This window comes from Malaclemys terrapin, chromosome 2, assembly GCF_027887155.1.
Source record: "Malaclemys terrapin pileata isolate rMalTer1 chromosome 2, rMalTer1.hap1, whole genome shotgun sequence".
In the NCBI taxonomy this organism is placed as follows: domain Eukaryota; kingdom Metazoa; phylum Chordata; order Testudines; family Emydidae; genus Malaclemys; species Malaclemys terrapin.
This window is the reverse complement of record NC_071506.1, coordinates 248,650,688-248,670,190: the sequence shown is the minus strand read 5'-3', so window position 1 is coordinate 248,670,190 and position 19,503 is coordinate 248,650,688. Positions and strand designations below refer to the sequence as shown.

The 19,503-nt window shown below is 41.9% G+C and overlaps 1 protein-coding gene across 1 annotated transcript in view; it reads right to left on the bottom strand.

Moving 5' to 3' along the window:
* Positions 1–19,503, bottom strand: part of MALRD1 (MAM and LDL receptor class A domain containing 1) — a 435,909-nt gene that overhangs the window by 330,905 nt on the left and 85,501 nt on the right. Inside the window, exons 16-17 of the mRNA XM_054017027.1 lie at positions 18,679–19,046; positions 14,641–15,062 (exon numbers count right to left, since the gene is read on the bottom strand). Coding sequence (XP_053873002.1) covers positions 14,641–15,062; positions 18,679–19,046 — 790 coding nt within the window. The remainder of the gene's footprint in view (positions 1–14,640; positions 15,063–18,678; positions 19,047–19,503) is intronic.

Here is a 19,503-nt window from a genome sequence, read left to right as displayed (position 1 = left end):
GGCAGAGTGGGTTCCTTACAGAAAATCAGTCAGTAAAGGGGGAGGGTTTTCATGAAGGAGAAACAAACAGATATTTCACACGGTAGCCTGGCCAGCCATGAAACTGGTTTTCAAAGCTTCTCTGATGCACAGCGCTTCATGGTGTGATCTTCTAATCGCCCTGGTGTCTGGCTGCGCGTAATCAGCAGCCAGGCGATTTGCCTCAGCCTCCCACCCCGCCATAAAGGTCTCCCCCTTACTTTCACAGAGATTGTGGAGCACACAGCAAGCAGAAATAACAATGGGGAGATTTCTTTGGCTGAGGTCAGAGCGAGTCAATAATGATCTCCAGCGACCTTTTAAACGGCCAAATGCACATTCTACCACCATTCTGCACTTGCTTAGCCTGTAGTTAAACAGCTCCTGACTCCTGTCCAGGCTGCCTGTGTATGGCTTCATAAGCCATGGCATTAAGGGGTAGGCTGGGTCCCCAAGAATAACTATGGGCATTTCAACATCCCCAACGGTTATTTTCTGGTCCGGAAAGTAAGTCCCTTGCTGCAGCCCTTTAAACAGAGTAGTGTTCCTGAAGACGCGAGCGTCATGAACCCTTCCCGCCCAGCCCGCGTTGATGTTGGTGAAACGTCCCTTGTGATCCACAAGTGCTTGCAGCACCATTGAAAAGTACCCCTTGCGGTTTATGTACTCGGTGGCTTGGTGCTCCGGTGCCAAGATAGGGATATGGGTTCCGTCTATTGCCCCACCACAGTTAGGGAATCCCATTGCAGCAAAACCATCCACTATAGCCTGCACATTTCCCAGAGTCACTAACTTTCGTAGCAGCACCTGAGTGATTGCTTTGGCTACTTGCATCACAGCAGCCCCCACAGTAGATTTGCCCACTCCAAATTGATTCCCGACTGATCGGTAGCTGTCTGGCGTTGCAAGCTTCCACAGGGCTATCGCCACGCGCTTCTCAACTGTGAGGGCTGCTCTCATCTTGGTATTCTGGTGTTTCAGGGCAGGAGACAGCAAGTCACAAAGTTCCATGAAAGTGCCCTTACGCATGCGAAAGTTCCGCAGCCACTGGGAATCGTCCCAGACCTGCAACACTATGCGGTCCCACCAGTCTGTGCTTGTTTCCCTTGCCCAGAATCGGCGTTCCATGGATAGAATCTGCCCCATTAACAACATGATCTCCAAAGCACCGGGGCCTGTGGTTTCACTGAATTCTGTGTCCGTGTCCGTGTCCATGTCCTCATCATGCTTGTCGCTGCGCTGCCGCCGCCGCTGCCTCCTCGCCTCGTTTTTCTGGTCCTGGCTGAGCATAAACTCCACGAGAACGCGCGAGGTGTTTGCAATATTCATGAGTGCTGTCTTGACCTCAGCGGGCTCCATGCTTGCCGTGGTATGGAGTCTGCAGTGTTCACCCACCCAGGAAAAAAGGCGCGAAAATGGCTGTCTGCCGTCCGTTGCTTTCATGCAGGGAGGGAGGGAGTGAGGAAGTGAGGCTGTACCCAGAACCACCTGCGACGATGTTTTTTGTCCCATCAGGCACTGGGATCTTAACCCACAATCCCAATGGGCGTGGGAGACTGCGGGAACTATGGGATAGCTATGGAATTGCTACCCACAGTGCAACGGTGCAGAAATCGACGCTAGCCCCGGTACTTGGACGCACACCACCAAATTACTGTGCTAGTGTGGCCGCACTCATTTCGACTTTATACAACCTGTTTCTCAAATCCGAATTATCTAAATTCGGATTAATCCCGTAGTGTAGACATACCCTAAGGTGTAAAGGACCTGGGGTAGGTAACTGGTCCTTTGGGACTGGGAATAACCTGAATATTGTTGTGATTTTTGGTGTAAGGGACCATCTATCACAAAGGCAAGCTTAACTGGGTGGCAAGATAGACCGGAGTACCCAAGGAGACTCTCTGTGACTCTATGGTAAGGTTGTTATAGTACTTGAGGAGTTCACACTCGATATTTGGTTGGTGAAATCTAAGTATAGAACTCACAGCCAGTTTGGGGTTATGCCCTGCTTCTTAACAGTCTGCCCTGAAATTGGTTTCCATGCTCCTGAGCCACTCCCAAAAGCCTGACAACTTGTCTAAAGCCAGGGAGTTGAGAGACAGAAGGGGGTGGCAGGGAGAGAGTGTACAGTCACTCTCTGGGCACAGAGAGGTGGGTAGGATGAAGCCCAATGGGGAGCCAAAGCCCTGAGATCATGTCCTCGCTGGAAGGGATTTACCCAGATGTGTTCTGGGGGACGAAACCCTGTGGAACACGGTTTAGGAAGAAGCCAAGGGAAAGAGCAGTGATTGTTGAGACAGTGTAGACCTTGGCTGCTGATGATAGGGCCTCTGGGCTGGAACCTGGAGTGTTTGGAAGATCAGGCTCTTAAACTGCAAACCTCGTGGTCTTTATATTTGTTTCTGTACAGTATTGGGCACCACCACAGCACAACAAGTAAAAAAAATGTAAAAAAAAATTAGAACCGAGACCTGGCTTTCATTCTTGTCTATAAAGCATAGGCAATATAGCCCCATAATCTTCAGTCAATATTCAACTACTTTATGATCCAATAGTATGTAATTGTTAATCAAAACAGAATTATTATTATGTATTTAGTTATATGTCTTCCTTAGTCATTTTTTAAACTAATAAAGTACTAAAGGTATTTTACATCCAACTTTTTAGAAAATTATTGTGATTTTGAAGATAGATTTATATTCTGTAGCATCTTCCATTTTTATTTTTTGGCTCGAGGGTTAGTTTTGGTTTCTCTTGCTTTTTGGATTTTGTTTTTCATACCTTAATAGACAAATGACATATATGGTAGCAGAATTATACCTGAATAATGCAAATTTTGAGTAGCAGTAGCTAGTAATCTATTTCAATATTGAATTTGCATGTTTGAAAGAAGCTTCATAATCATAATAGCCATTAGAGGAGGCCTGGGGTGATTATTGTGAAATAATCATAGAGGATTAGGGACATTAAATGACTCCCTACACCTTGCGATATCATAGGGTTGTAATTATCTCTGTTTACAAAACTTACATATGAATTAAATGTGAAATAGATCAGGGCAAAATTGTTTTTACATTATAAATAACCTCATTAATTTTAAAATATGCCAGAATGTCCCTACATATCATTTTAAAGGATACTGTAGGCATCTGATTTATATCCATTCTGTAACTTCCACGACTAAAAGGAAGGGGCTTGGGCTAACAAAGAATATTGTTATATATCACTTTATTAATTTAAACATAACATCATCACTTATTTTTGCCAAATGTGGAGCAGTTTGAAGGAACAGAGGAAAACAATGACATTTATCTAACAAATAACCATATTAAAACCTGTCCTCTCTTCTGAGGTGAAATTGTGTCAGGCATTGATTTCCCACTGATGATAAAGCAAACACTGTGCATCATCAATATAAGTGAGCTATCCTGGACAGTTCAATATTTTACTATGATTTCAAACACGACTTATATGAAAAACATGAAATTGGACCGCTAAAGAAGATTAAGAAGATAAATACACTTAACAGTTATATTTACCCATATTGGGATGAATGTCTTAGACCAGAAAAGTAATTTCTCTTACAAGGAATAAAGTTCTGTCAGTTTTGAGAACTGGACTCTAGTTTCTCTCCTGCTGTATTTTCAATATTACACAATGAGAATACCCAAGTGAGCTCTATATGATCAGAGAGTTTGCTAAAATAACAATTGAAGAGTAATTACAGGTGAATATTCCATTCCATACCTCCACATCCATCCTGGAAGAGTCCAGAGACACTTATATCGGTAAATCATCACTGAACCTCTACCAACACAATATTAAAAAAAAAAAAAGTCTTTAGCAAAATAGCTTCTCTGTATTCAAATCAAAACCACATATAAAAATTGCAAAAATATGTGATTGTTCGGTTATTGCTTACATTACAAGATAAAGTCATAAGAAGAGATTAAATTATATAACTTTCCTTTAGTAAATACTCCCAGGTTCATTACAAACCATTGTGTCAACAGTTCTGAAATCAAAGAGAACCCCAGTGTCACACTATTCTACAACTAAAACTGAATTTGATATGCTGTGTGTTTTGGACAGGTACTGTTAACTGTCAGTATGTGAGAGTTAAGTTTAGTTTTTGGCTTACTGCCTTGCATTCCTTTCATTTAAATTAGTTACCTCTAAAACCGCCTTTTACTCCACCCCGTTCTTCACTCATTCTCTCCTTGTCAATTCATTGAAATCACATTTATCCCTTTGATGTGCAATATGTGATGGACCAGTGACAAAATAAACTATAGTCATCTTTTGACTACAGCTGGAACAAAGAGTTTTGGAGACGTTTAACGGTGTGAGAACAAGGCGCCGTGGGCTGTGCTATGAGTGAGACAAGCCTCTGAGTGCTGTTTGCACTGGGCTCATGCCAGAGAACTCAACCAAGGCCCTATAAATTTAATCTCAGTAGACTACCAACCCCAACAATGCGGATATGTTTTTTCAAACTGCTAGCGAACTGGGGACTGCAAACAGAGAAGTTTGAGAGGGAGAGAAGGAGATCCCCCTGCTGAACGAACAAGGTGCAAGTACTCATCTTGAGGTGAGTGAGTTTGTTTAGCTTTTTGTGCTTTTCTCTCTCTTTCAGGTTATTTAAAGTTACAGGTTCAGCTGCATTTGTGTGTTTGGGCACTGTTTGAGCCTTTGTCCCCAGATCATTCTTGATCAGCCTCAGACAGCCTTATGATCACCCTCTCCATTGTGTGATTAACCAAGAGAAGGCCTAAAAAGCCAGAGGCTAAGCAACCCAGGGGAGCTAGCAAACAGGGGAGTTTGAGAGGGATTTTGTAAGAGGAAGCCCCAATATAATCACTATGGTTGGGAAGGGCCGCATCACCAGTGCCAACATTGCTCCTGCCTCCTCCACCGATATCCAGACAGAGAACCTAACCATGGATGCCTCTACCCAGATCCTGGTGTGGATTTGCAGAGACTGTGACCTGCATTTCCCACTCTCAGAAAGCCAGGCAGGGAGGACCACCCAGTGTGAAAGGTGCCTGCTGGTGGAATCTCTCAGGAAGCAAGTGGGAGAGCTACAGAAGAAGCTAGCTGGGCTGAGGAGCATTAGTGCCCACGAGGAAGTCATTGAGAGTATTCATATGGAGATGTCTAACTCTGAGGAAGTTAACCAGCTAGAGAGGTCTGCTGTCAGGCCACCAGAGGAGCAGGATGTGGTTCTGTCACAGGGAGGAGACTGGCTGCTGGTTATTTCTGGCAGCAGGCAATACTCCACCCCTATTCCCAACCCACCCACCAAAGTGATGAAGAACTGTTATGCTGCCCTGACAATGAGCTATGAGGAATAGCCCCAAAGGTGGAGGAGGAGAAGCCATGTACCCCCAAGGCTGAGGGGATCGCAGCCACCACTATCAGGAGGAAATGTAGGGTAGCGGTGCTTGGTGACTCTCTTCTGAGGGGGACAGAAGCACCAATCTGTCAGCCTGACATGACATCCTGGGAGATATGCTGCCTGACAGGGGTCCATATCCGAGACATTACAGAAGGACTGCCTAGGATCATCTGGCCTTCTGACTACTACCCCATGCTACTCATCCATGTGGGCACTAATGATACTGTAAGGTATGACCCTGAGCAGATCAGGTGTGACTACAGGGCTCTGGAAGTAAGGGTGAAGGAGTTGGGGGTAAAGGTGGTATTCTCTTTGATCCTTCCAGTCAAGGGTAGGGGCCTGGGAGAGACCAGTGCATCCTGGAGATGAATGCCTGGCTGTGAGGATGGTGTTGCCAGGAGGGCTTCTGCTTCCTTGACCATGGGATGCAGTTCTGGGAGGAAGGACTAATAAGCAGAGATGGGGTCCATCTATCAAGGAAAGGGAAGAGTATATTGGGATACAAACTGGCTAACCTACTGAGGAGGGCTTTAAATTAGATTCAACAGGGGCAGGTGACAAAAGGCTATAGGTAAGTCAAAAACACAGAGACCTGGGAGAAGGGTCGGAATCTGGGGGAAGCAGGGACCATTATAGCAGGGATAATGGAGAGACAAGAGAGAACGTATGGAGAAAATCAAATCAGTATCTGAGATGTCTGTACACTAACGCGAGCAGTATGGGGAATAAGCAAAAAGAACTTGAAATGCAAGTTAACACAACTATGACATAGTTGGCATCACAGAGATTTGGTGGGATAATACATCTGACTGGAATATTGGCATAGAAGGGTACAGCTTGCTCCGGAGAAACAGGCAGGAGAGAAAGGGAGGAGGTGTCTCCTTATATATTAAAAATGAATACGCTTGGACTGAGGTTGAGATGGAAATAGGAGACAGACTTCTTGAAGGTCTCTGGGTAAGGATAAAAGAGGTAAAAACAAGGGTGATGTCATGGTAGGTGTCTACTACAGACCACCTAACCAGGAAGAAGAGGTGGAGGAGGCTTTTTTTTTTTTTTTTTTAAACAACTAACAAAATCATTCAAAGCACAGGACTTGATAATGATGGGGGACTTCAACTATCCAGACATCTGTTGGCAAAATAATACAGAAGGGCACAGATTATCCAACAAGTTCTTGGAATGTATTGGAAACAATTTTTCATTTCAGAAGGTGGAGAAAGCTACTAGGGGAGAGGCTGTCCTAGATTTGATTTTGAAAAATAGGGAGGAACTGGCTGAGAATTTGAAAGTGGAAAGCAGCTTTAGTGAGAGTGATCATGAAATGGTAGAGTTCATGATTCAAAGGAATGATGGGAGGGAAAACAGCACAATACAGAAAATGGATTTCAAGAAGGCAGACTTCAGCAAATTCAGAGAGTTGGTAGGTAAGAGCCCATGGGAAGCAAGCCTAAGGGGAAAAACACTTCAAGAGAGTTGACAGATTTTCAAAGAGACATTATTAAGGGTACAAGAGCAAACTATCCCACTGTGACATTCTGTACCTTGGGGGAGCACCCTGTAACCACCATATTCCTCATTTATATATGATTGTGATCTTGCATATAAAGCAGGCCATGTGAGGTATCAGGGGAAAGATTATGATCTGCTGAAATCATTTTTCTATGTATATCATTAATGCATATTAAGTTATGAGAATTGTGTTGTATGGTTGTCACTAAAACATGTTGTAAGTTGGGGAATCAGCCAGATATTAGCCCCCCAGAGACAACAGCGAGGAAAGTAACCAACACCCAAGTGGGGTATCAAACAACCCATCAACAGCCATTGTCCAGCAAGGAAGCTACAATTCAGTGACTCACCTGCATGAGACCACACCAGGGGAATTGCTCAACCTTGTCTGGGGACTCAGTAATGCCCACCAGACATGCCTTGACTTGTGTGTTCAACAAGCACATGGGACTGAGGGTATAAAACAGAACACAGCAGGCCCATGCTTCCTTTTCTCCTGCCCCCACCCATGCTGCAAGCAAGGAGGACACTGAGAAGACTTAAGCAGAAGAGATTGGCCCAGATTTCAAGGGTGAAATCTGTGTACTATGAACTGCAATATCCAGTGAGATGAGAAAAACTGCTTAATCTAGATATTGCCCAGTCTAATAGGGTTAAGGTTTAGACTACGTGCTTATATTTTATTTTATTTTGGTAACTAACTCTGACTTTTTACATATCACCTATAATCACTTAAAATCTATCTTTTGTAGTCAATAAATTTGTTTAACTGTTTATCTTTACCAGTGAGTTTGCTCATCTTGAGCAGTGCAAGAAGGTATAATCCAGAGGTACAGTGCTGGGAGCTGGGGGGATTTGGCTCTGGTGACTTTCTCTGTGTGATTCATGAGTGGCTCTGGGAGCATTCATGAAATCTAGCTGGCTGTGAGGTCTCCACATGCAGTTGTGCTGAGTGATAACAGCCCCTGGAGATGTTTGCTGCTGGCCGCTAGCAAGGCATTGAGACAGACAACCCAGGCTGGAAAGAGTTAAGGGGATACAGAGGACCCACAGTTCCAGGCTGCACCCCGGGGATCCCATCACACCCACTGCATAGGATAGATAGGAAGTATGGCAAGAGACCACCCTGGCTTAACCAGGAAATCTTCAAGGATCTGAAACTCAAAAAAGAGTCCTACAAAAAGTGGAAATGAGGTCAATTTACAAAGGATGAATAGAAACAAGTAACACAAGTATGTAGGGACAAAATTAGAAAGGCCAAGGCACAAAAAGAGATCAAACTAGCTAGAGTTTCAGTTTTCACCAAAAAGGTTAGTACCATTTGGACATTAACATCATGAATGCCAGTGAAGATGAGGTAGGCTCAGAGGCTGAAATAGGGAAAGAACAAGTTAAAAATTACTTAGACAACTTAGATGTCTTCAAGTCACCAGGATCTGATGAAATACATCCTTGAATACTTAAGAGGCTGACTGAGGAAATATTTGAGCCATTGGCGATTATCTTTGAAAAGTCATGGAAGACTGAGAGATTTAGGGCCATGTGGTGGGGTGTCTGCCCCACACTGACAGAAGAGGGGTTAAAGCTGCCCCGGGGAGGCTGCACAGGAGACAGCCAATTAAGAAAGGGCTTGTAGAGACAGCCAATCAAGGCCAGGCTGGGCCATATGAGAAGGGCTGCTGACCAGAGCAGCTTCAGTCACTCCCTGGAGTTTGAGGAGGGAGGACTGGCTGCCCTGAAGGAGGGAGAAGAGACAGCACCATGATCAGAGCAGTGCTGGGCACATCAGGGGAGCATGAGTGAGCTCCTGTCAGACTGCTGCCAGACTGAAGCCCAGATACAAGGGTGGAGAAGGTGCTAGGGCTGCAGGGAAGTGGCCCAGGAAAATAGATGGCAGGGGTTGGAGGTGATGCAGTGCATGGCTGCTGGCTAGAGGGTTGCTGGGCCGAGACCCAGAGTAGCAGGCTTCCCCCCACCCCCGCATCTTTGGCCCCACTTGCCACTGAGGGGAGTGGCTAGAGTCTGGGCTGCTGTTTGCCACTGACGCAGGTGGCTAGACCTTGGACTGCAGCCTGCAACTGAGGCAAGTGGCTGGACAGAGGACTGCTGGCACCCCGGAAGTGGAGGGAGAGAACAGAGTGGGGCACAGCAGGAGGACTGTGTCCAGAAGAGGACACCGCAGTCCTGAGAGTGACACAGGTCCTGGCGACATAAGTGACGGTGGCGAGATGCCACTAGATGAGGGCGCACTGGCAAACCAGAGCTAATTCCCAGGATGGCCAACAGGAGGCACCACAGTGGAGAGTACCGCCCCGTTACAGGCAAATATAGTGCCAATCTATAAAATGGGAAATAAGGACAACCAGGGGAATTACAGACCAATCAGCTTAACTTCAGTACCCAGAAAGATAATGGAGCAAATAATTAAGCAATCAATTTGCAGACACCTAGAAGATAATAAGGTGATAAGTAACAGTCACCATGGATTTGTCAAGAATAAATCATGTCAAACCACACTAATAGCTTTCTTTACAAGGTAACAAGCCTTGTGGATAGAAAGGAAGCAGTAGATGTGGTATATATTAACTTTAGTAAGACTTTTGATATTGTCTCGCTTGACCGCCTCATAAACAAACTAGGGAAATACAACCTAGATGGAGCTACTATAAGGTGGGTGCATAACTGTTTGGAAATCCTTTCCCAGAAAGTAGTTATCAGTGATTCACAGTCAAACCGGAAGGGCATATTGAGTGGAGTCCCACAGGGATCAGTTCTGGTTAGGAGGATAGAATTAAAATTCATAATGATCTGGACAAACTGGAGAAATGGTCTGAAGTAAATAGGATGAAATTCAATCAGGACAAATGCAAAGTAGTCCACTTAGGAAGGAACACATACAAAATGGGAAATGACTGTCAAGGAGGGAGTGTTGAGGAAAGGGATCTGGGGGGTCATAGTGGATCACAAGCTAAATATGAGTGAACAGTTTAACACTATTGCAAAAAACCAAACATTATTCTGAGATGTATTAGCAGGAGTGTTGAAAGCAAGACACAAGAAGTAATTCTTCCACTCTACTGTGCTGATTAGGCCTCAACTGGAATATTGTGTCTAGTTCTGAGTGTGGACAAACTAGAGAAAGTGGACAAAAAGATGTAGACAAACTAGAGAACATTCACAAAAGAGCAACAAAAACAATAAAAGGTCAAGAAAACATAACATATGAGGGAAGATTGAAAAAACTGAGTTTGTTTAGTCTGGAGAAGAGAAGACTGAGAGGGGACATGATAACAGTTTTCAAGTACATAAAAGGTTGTTACAAGGAGGAGGGAGCAAATTTGTTCTCCTTAACTTCTGAGGATAGGACAAGAAGCAATGGGCTTAAATTACCGCAAGGGTGGTTTAGGTTGGACATTAGGAAAAACTCAACTGTCAGGGTGGTTAAGCACTGGAATAAATTTCCTAGGGAAGTTGGAGATTTTTAAGAGCAGGTTGGACAAACACCTGTTAGGGATGGTCTAGATAAGATTAGTCCTGCCTTGAGTGCAGGCAGCTTGACTAGATGACCTCTTGAGGTCCCTTCCAGTCCTACGATTCTATGATTCATGGCTCCAGTATCCTTTCAGAAAATCAGCAGATTATTACATGTTTTTTAAAAAAACATCCAGTCTATTGGCTTGATTGCGATATCACTTATATCTGCTCTTTTTTTGGCCTGCTTTCCATAATTAAAAATAATTTTAACATATGGCCCTTTATTGCTTATAATTCACAAGTTGTGTTACTTTCCTAGAATGTAGTGGACATCTAAGTACACAACTGACAACCATCTATTAGGAAAAAAGAAAAAAAGGGAGGGAGGAAAGGGAATTTTTCTTCTTATGTGTTCCTTACCTATACGTACAGCTGGTCAAAAATTTTCAAACAAAAAGTTTTTTCATCAAAATTAATATTTTCAGAAAATGTTGATTTCTATGAAATTTTTCAATTTTCCAAATGCATATTTCCAAGCTAATCTAAATATTTCCTTTCAAAATATTGATTTGATCTGAAACATTCCATTGATGTGCACATGGAAACAATGAGACACAGATATCCTAATATGGTTAAATGCAAAGGCTGCAACTTTACTTAAAACTACAGTGTTACCCAACTGGAGTGACAACCCAAAAATACTCAGCAGGGTTGTTCCAGTGCTGATCTCAAGGGGCACCAATGGCCCTCATGTACTACAAACCTGAGATTGAATGTGAAGGCCATGCCCCCTCTATACTCTTAGGTCTGGTTCAGGGCCCCAACTGGAAGCCAGTCTTGACCCATCCATTCCTCCACACCAGAAATAAGACAAAGGGAGCCACAAGCTGCATGACACAGAGGCAAACCCAATGTGCAAAATCATCCCCAGAACCAATACCCAAGCAGATTACTGAGTTACAGAGACCTCAATCAGACCTTTTCTAACCAAACCACCACATGCATCTGCCGAAGTTGTGACAATTTTAACTTCAATGCCATAAACATGCCAGATGGAGGGTAAAAAAATCCACATGGCAGTTTGCCAATTTTGCCATATGGGAAAAATCCCTTCCAGAACATAAAACTGGTGACCAGCCAAGGCCCCAGAATCAACAGAGATCCAGAAACTGGATTAAGGGTGGGGCTGAAACAGGAAGTTCACAATGAGCGAACAGTTTCAACTGACCCCCACCCCCGCACACTTCACCTCCACTAAGTGGGAGCCAATCACATGGATGAAGCACCATCTCCACCACCCAGCGTATATTTTGAAACTACACATTTTGTTTCTAATTGACATTTTGTTGTAATTGAAAATGTCAGCAATCGGAAGAACAAGCTGTTTCCTATGCAACTTGGAACGTGCATTATCACTTGTGCTTTTCTAATTCCAGCCAAAACCATCTCATTTTGAAAATCACTAAGTTTGGAAGAAGGGTAGGCAATCGGGTAGGCAACCTGACAGCAAAATTCAGTCAAGAAAAGTAGTGGACATAGGAATGAGCCATACTCTTGATCTAACTGACCTAATAGACCTCTCCATCCCAAAGCAATTAAATCCCCAAATGAATAATCAAGGTAGGTGAAAAGCTCACTCTGCAACACATGGCCAATGCAACAATTGACAAAAACTGAACAACTCAGTAACAATTTCCAACTTTGAGCAATATCCAAGGCACTCAATATCATGCTGATGTTTTCTCTGCCTATTACTCCCCTTTTTACACCAAACCTGGCCCTATAGCTTTCCCTGTTACCTCCTTTGACCTGAGGGCTAGTCAAAATTCAGGGCTCCAGACTGGGAAGTTCCAGTTTGAAGTAAAAATTGATGGTGACTGGTATCTTTTTAATGCAATCTTCTTCATTTCAAGGGATGTACAAAGTCCTGACTCTCTGAACACAGAATAAACCAAGAATAAAATGAGCAGTTTCTTAGCTTACAGCCCTCAAGCCTCTTTACCCAGTACCAGACCCAAAGCTTTAACTTTTTCCTTGATCACACTGTGCTTACAGGCTCCTGCATGGCTTTCTTGCCCCTCTCCCTCTCTCTGTTCTTGCCTGTTCTCTGTTTCTGTCTATTCTCTCTGACACCCCCATCCACCGGGACACAATACCCAGTCAACCTGTCTGCCCACCTCATGCTAGTTTCTGGATAGACTCTATTAGATTTCGTTTTGAATGTGACTCTTTAACAGTCTCTTACAATTATCTTAAATGGATTCATTTACATATAAGTTTGAGTGAGGTTTTAATTCAACCCATAACAAGATTACACTCAGCTCATAACACTCTGTACAGGAAGGAAAGGTTGGAGAGCCCTATGGTGCTGTCACACTAAGTGTTCTCACTAACTCAAAACATCTTCCTAACCCTAATCAAGGACTTGTGTATGACTATTGATTTTGGAGTTCTTCAGGCAAACAATTAAGCATCCAACATACTTCCTTTCTATGCAAAAATAATAAAAATAAGTATGCATGCAGAACTTGCACAAAGAGGAACTAAAAGATGTTCAAACTCCAATTTAAATGCAGTGCACATTTCAATTCAATTCAAAGTCAAGTGTTTCCATATTTAGGGCCTGGTTCACTTCTCACAGACACAGGTATAAATTATGAGTAACTCCTTTCAAAACAATGAATTTATCCCAGTGTGAAACTGGTAGATGTGAGAGTAGAATCAAGCTGCCAATGTGAAAAATGCCTTTCACATTCCTTCCAAGTAGGTTGCATACTGCATGCCTGGTCACAATAAAAACAAATCCAGATGTAACACAACAAACAGCACAGTATGTACTACTGGCATTCATATTTAGATATCAATATATTATGTAGTAAACTAAATTAATATAGAAAATGAGGTATGAGAATGAGTTTTAGTTCCAGGTTTTAAGAACTAGATACATGTTTGTATACACACAGATTCTACTGTAGTTACTCTCTGCCCTAGAGTAACTTGTTCTCATTCACACTAAGGACTGATCTACACTACAGATTTAGATCAACATAACTCTAATCGTCTACACTGAAATGTAGCTCCCTTCGGTGCTCTATGTAGGTCTCATCGCCTTCCACCTCTGTGAGAGGTGTAGCGCTTAGGTCGATTTAGTTAGGTTGACACAGTGTCAGTGTAGATACTCCATTGGTTACATCGACTGTTGCTGCTTTTCAGAAGCCATCCGACAATGTACCACACTCACAGTTAAATCAGTGCAAGTCCTCCTAGTCAGGACATGCACCAATGACACATGGAGCATATTGTGGATGTGCAAAAGCGATTTAATTACTGCAGTGGCTGTACATCGACGTAACTTAGGGAGACTTATTTTTGTAGTATAGACTGTAGTGCAAAGGGGCCTTAAATGGATGTAAACCTTTATGCCCACACTAAGGTTTCTCTAAATAGCCAAAATGATGTAACAGAACCTTAGTGTCAATAAGAATGTAGCCTTTTGTCCCTAAACATAGTCCTTATGGAAACAAAACATGGCACCATCTTACCTCTAGTATTGCCTTAGATCAGTTAAATAAAGGAATTAATTTTTTGCTAATATTTTCTTTTCAATTAATTTTCTGATGAATTGGCATCATGCAGTCAAATGAATGAACATCTCGAATACGTTTGCAAGAATACCATCCCCAATATGAACTACAAGACAAAGTAAAACTTAAAAGTTTTATAACACACAAAGCATTTTTTTAAAAAAGGGCACTGGATTTCCAGCTGTGCTTTATAATAAATTTGTATTCCACTAACTGATACATACTTTTTCAACCTATGAGCATTAGGCTCTTCACCCACATATTTTGATGGGATATTCAGTTTAATGTCATATAGTGAAAGGTTTTTCACAAAAATAAAAGGACAAGTTGTTCCATATTCCCAATTGGCTTTGCAATCGGCACAAGCATAGTTTCATTGTATTCAATGCTGAAAGAACCAAGTAACAGCTGTTTCAAAATACCATGTGTTCATCTTCAAAGATGATAACCAGGCATTTTGGTATGGGGAAATGTGGCTACACCAGAACAAAATGTTTTGGGAACATATTTAATCAAATGACAGATGTGTTTCAAAGTAAATTTGATCAAAGAGTCTTACTTACGTTTGGCTTTAGTTTACATTAATGTAATCTCTCATTCTCTCAGGATTTTATGGTGCTCTAGTAAATAGATTACAGATTGAAAGAATCATACCTGAAAAGGCTTAGCACTTGTAATGTTGAGTGTTTGCCTTATCCATCTGTTGCCTTGATTTCCAAACTTCTGCCACAGCAGATGACCCTTTGAGTTGCTCAAAATTCTCCAGAAGACAGACAGCCTATAAATGTGTTTTCCAAACATATGATAATGAAAGCGGAAAATGCAGCTTTTATTGCCATGAGTGGAAGTGCCATTAAAGATCGGACTCAGCAAAACTGCTCTATTTTGGAACACTTGCGGTTCTGAGGATTCTATGTAGAGATAATGCCCCTGGACTGTGCCCAAAGTATGATCCTTTATTGGTCCTGTGTTAAATGTGGAAGTTGGGCCCTGGTTTCTGGTCCAGTCAAAGTCATCATCCATGTCTTGGTTCCAGTTGCACGGCCCATTTTCAAAGTTACACTGTAGCTCAGGTTCTGAAATATGTAAATACAAACCTTGTCAAATGAAAGCAATATGCTACATCAAACAAAGTGATCTACTAGAATTTGCTTTTTCTCCTCACAGAGTTAACCTCAATGTAATTAATTATATTTAAACCAGTCTGAACAAGAAACAAGGACTAGATGCTTTCCTCACATATATGTGGCAATATACACATACACAATGGGAGTTATGCTAAAGTATCATAGCAAATTCTGGCCCTAAATTGAAACTTGATTGGTCAAACCACTAGAAAAAATATACTGTAGGAAAGTGATTCTCAGCCTTTCCAAACTACTGTACCCTCTTTAGGAGTCTGAAGCCAGAGTTCTGCCATCTGGAGAGTAAGCCCAAGCCCCGCTGCATGGGGCTGAAGCATGTAACTTAGCTTCATGGGGCCCTTGTGGCATGGGGGCCCAGGCAGTTGCCCTGCTTGCCATCCCTTAACACCAGTACTGCACTGCAATTAGGTTTTAAACTCTTACTATCCTTCAGTACTCAAACTAATTAGATATAGGCCAAGAAGCCAATGTTTGGATCCAGATTCAGATTAGTTTCAGGTTAGAATTCAGAGTTAGGGGCCAAACTGAATGAAGGTTCAAGTTTGGTTGCAATGGTGCCAAAATGTAATGCGCTTTTCTTGCAAGATTTCAGCCCTAAATGACAGAAATCTCCTGGTTGCATACATTCAGGGCTCTGTTTACCATTGTAAATGTTATATTAGTTCAACTTCTTACCCTGGGAATTGGGGGAAGAAAAAATAAATAGAAAAGCAAAAGCAGTGAAAGTGTATGGGAATGTGAGAGAAAGGAGGACACCTTTGAACAGAATCTACAGTGTGGATACAGAATCATAATCATCAATACACCATAGAGTGTGTACTCATGTTGAGAACAGCTCACACCAAGTTGTGCAACAGTAATAAACTTTATTAAAGGAAAAATGAACTGATTAATTCTAATAACTCAGAAAGATTAAGGCCACATATTAAAGGCTTCTCATCCTAGCCTCCATTCATGCACACACCAATTTAAAACCTGACCTCCAATTGTGTGCCCTCCTCTTAGCTCCTCCATCCTACTGTGGCTTCCTATTGCACCATCAACATGAAGCCTCTTCCTCTTGACTTGTGTACTAGATTAGATTTTCCCCAGGATCAGTCTCAGTGTCTAGCTGCTTTACATAGCTTTCTGGGTTTTATATAACAAGATAGCCCATGTAAATTAACATTAGTATCAGGATTTAGGTAATCAGATAGGCAAAATTAAATCTGTTTAGTAATTTTAATTTTTTACACTAAGTTATATATTAGCAAAAACATTATTGATGAGTTACAATTTTTTCCATTAGATTAAGGAATAATCTATTTTAAAATTAACAGAAGTTTTCCATTAACACTGCACCTTTTCACCTCTGTACAGGATTAAATGCAGCCCGACAAAAATAAGCTATTTGATTTAGGAAAGCAGGAAGTGTTGCTGTTCAGGAATGAAGATGATAACAGCGTGAGCCCATGCCAAAGAAAGCATAAGCCTCATTTGATGCCTCTTCACTTGTAAATTATCTGGCCCAACTGTGACTTGAACTGGAGGTCTATGGATCACAAAGTGATCATGGTAGCAAATGAGATAAAGGAGACTCTCCACAAGACATCACTTGCAGTAAGAGTGGCACCTTCCAAAAATTCAACCACTGGAAACGTGAAACCATCACAAATCTCCCTCTATGCGAAGAGTTCTCCCCTGCTACTGTAACTCATTTTGATCTGCCTTCTAATTTAGACACCTCAGGACGTGATAATGTAGTTGCTATTTATTAATTTTGCTATATGTTAATGTTCTTCTTGCCTTAAAATTTATGAGTGCATGCATGGAGGGAAAGCCAACAGCAGCAAGGTTCTGAAACACTGAAAGGTGAATATCATGAATGTGAATATACAGTAGCTTTTCTTCATTTTAAGAGTTCTTCCTTGGAGGGGGATAGTTAATCGCACTGTCACTACTATGACTGATTTGTGACACTACAACCCACATCCGTACCCTTGGGGGTATGATTATGATATGATTATGACATAATTATGATGCAATTTGTACAAGATGAGTCATGTAACGTGTTATTAGAAAAGTTATGATTTGCTGAATATGATAATCCTATTTGTATGCATGTATCCTTTTTGGGCCTGAAATTATGAATATTGACTATGTATCTGTATTTCAAATGTGGTTACACTTGATTGACACCCACGAGGCAAAATACTTCCAGCCTAGACATCCTGAGAACCCTCCAGATAGCCTGTAAGTAATGGCTGCTATGTCTCAGCAAGGTTTGCAAGGGCACCTGACCAGATCATATGATACTGATCTCCATTTTGAGTGCCTGTATTTTTCCCACAAACTGGTCTGGGAACAAAGTTTGAAACCTATGGTTCCCGCCATATGGAAAAGCTATATAAGGCAGGGAGTGCCATCATCTGTTCTTCTTCACTCCCCCACAACTCAATGCCTAAGGGAAGCTCTGAAAGAAAAGGACTTGGAACAGGGATGGGGAGCCCAAGCTGCAAAGCAGGTGCAGTTTGTGTCTTCAGAATCTGCAAGTCTGCTTGTATCATCAGTCAGGGTGAGAAATTGCTAATTCATATCCAATCTTTCTGGTATCCTAGGCTTAGCTTGTGGTTTTATTTACTAGGTAATCTTATTTGATCTGTTTGCTATCATTTATAATCACTTAAAATCTATCTTTTGTAGTTAATAAACCTGTTTTATGTTTTAATCTAAACCAGTGTGCCTTTAAGTGAAATGCCTGGGGAAAAATCTTAGCTTGAGTTTATTGCATATTCCTCTCCCTAAATTCATACTGGTCAGGGTTTTGACCAGGGCAGGACAGTACAGCTCTGGGGTCCTAGCTTGGGAAGCTGGGAGTTATCGTGGCTGTAGCCTCTCTATTGTTGGTTCATGTAGTGGGTGGCCAAAGCCTGCATGTAATTGCAGCTGGGTGTGGCCCTGCCTCTGTGAATGCCGGTGGGAGTGTAGGACTGGGCGCAGTCTGTAGCCTATCACAGCAGCACAGTGCTCAGAGGGATCTCAGGCTGGTGAGTCAGAGGGCTCAGTGGAATCCCAGTTCCAGGTGGCACCCTTGGGGGGGGGGGGCAAGAACCATCTCACTATTACGTCCATCATATACAGAATTAGGGGATATTATTCCCTACAGTATGTCAACATCTTATATGAATATAGATTTTCACCATACTTCATCTATTTAAGGAAAGTTAACATATTAAACAACAACAACAAAAAACCCTAATACACGTCATACTACCACTCTGAGAATTATATTCTGAACAAGCAGTGCCTTTCTATATTTCATAGAAAATACAGAAATATGGCCACATTTGTAATAAAGAAGATTGGTCTGTGCATATTTGTTTTCATTTTCTACAAGAGCTAACTTCTAGGCCTTATCAGGTGTATATGGCACCAGTCAATCATTTTAAGACTGTTTTTTAACAACAGATCTATTCATCCCTAGTGTAAGCAATGCAACTTCCAGGTCTGAAATTGGTCATTATTATTACTTTGTTAATGGACAAGGAACAGAACTGAAAGTACTTACTGCAATTTTCCTCATCAGATCCATCCCCACAATTATCCACGAGATCACAAACCAATAAACTGTCGATGCAAGCCTTTGTGTCTCGGCACCAGAAACGATCAGGACCTTCACAGCTTACTGCTGGAGGTGGAAGAGCACAGTTCTCGAAATGTATATCATCAATTGCTGAGACACTATCATAAAATCCAAGGCTGACTTTATACAGTGATAATTGGAAGGGCCGTGGGAGGCGGCCGAGCTGAATGAAAGCCTTTAACCACTGCTCTCCTTGATTATAGTATATCCTCCAGAGGACAGTAGCGTTTTTCAGTCCATCAACATGTAATTGCATCTCTGCTGCTCCAACTGACTGTCCATAATTGTAATACCTAAAAAGGCAGCGGAAAATTCAAAAGGTGCAAATGATGAGGATGAATCATGTTAAATATACTGGACCAGTATCAGCTCTGTTATAATTCTATGGAATTTAATGGAATCACCCCTGGAATGAAGTCAGTCCACAGTGCCTACAACCAGTTCAGCAGCAATTAACACCATTCTGTATGTGATCTCATTGTCATACCATAGCTATATTAGCTTATCTGCTCTGGCAGACTTGGCTGATATATGAATCATGGACACTTCTGAAGAAGTTAAGACTATGATGGAGGAAGGATTCTTAATTAAGTTAGAATCCATAACTGTACAGAGAAATTCTCTTTCATAGTAAGCAATTAACACAATACACTCACAGGCAAAATATTAATTGTATGAATGTAATTCAACAGATAAATTTAAAGCTTCGTTAAAGGAAAGCAAAACATCTAATGTATACAAGAACTGAGA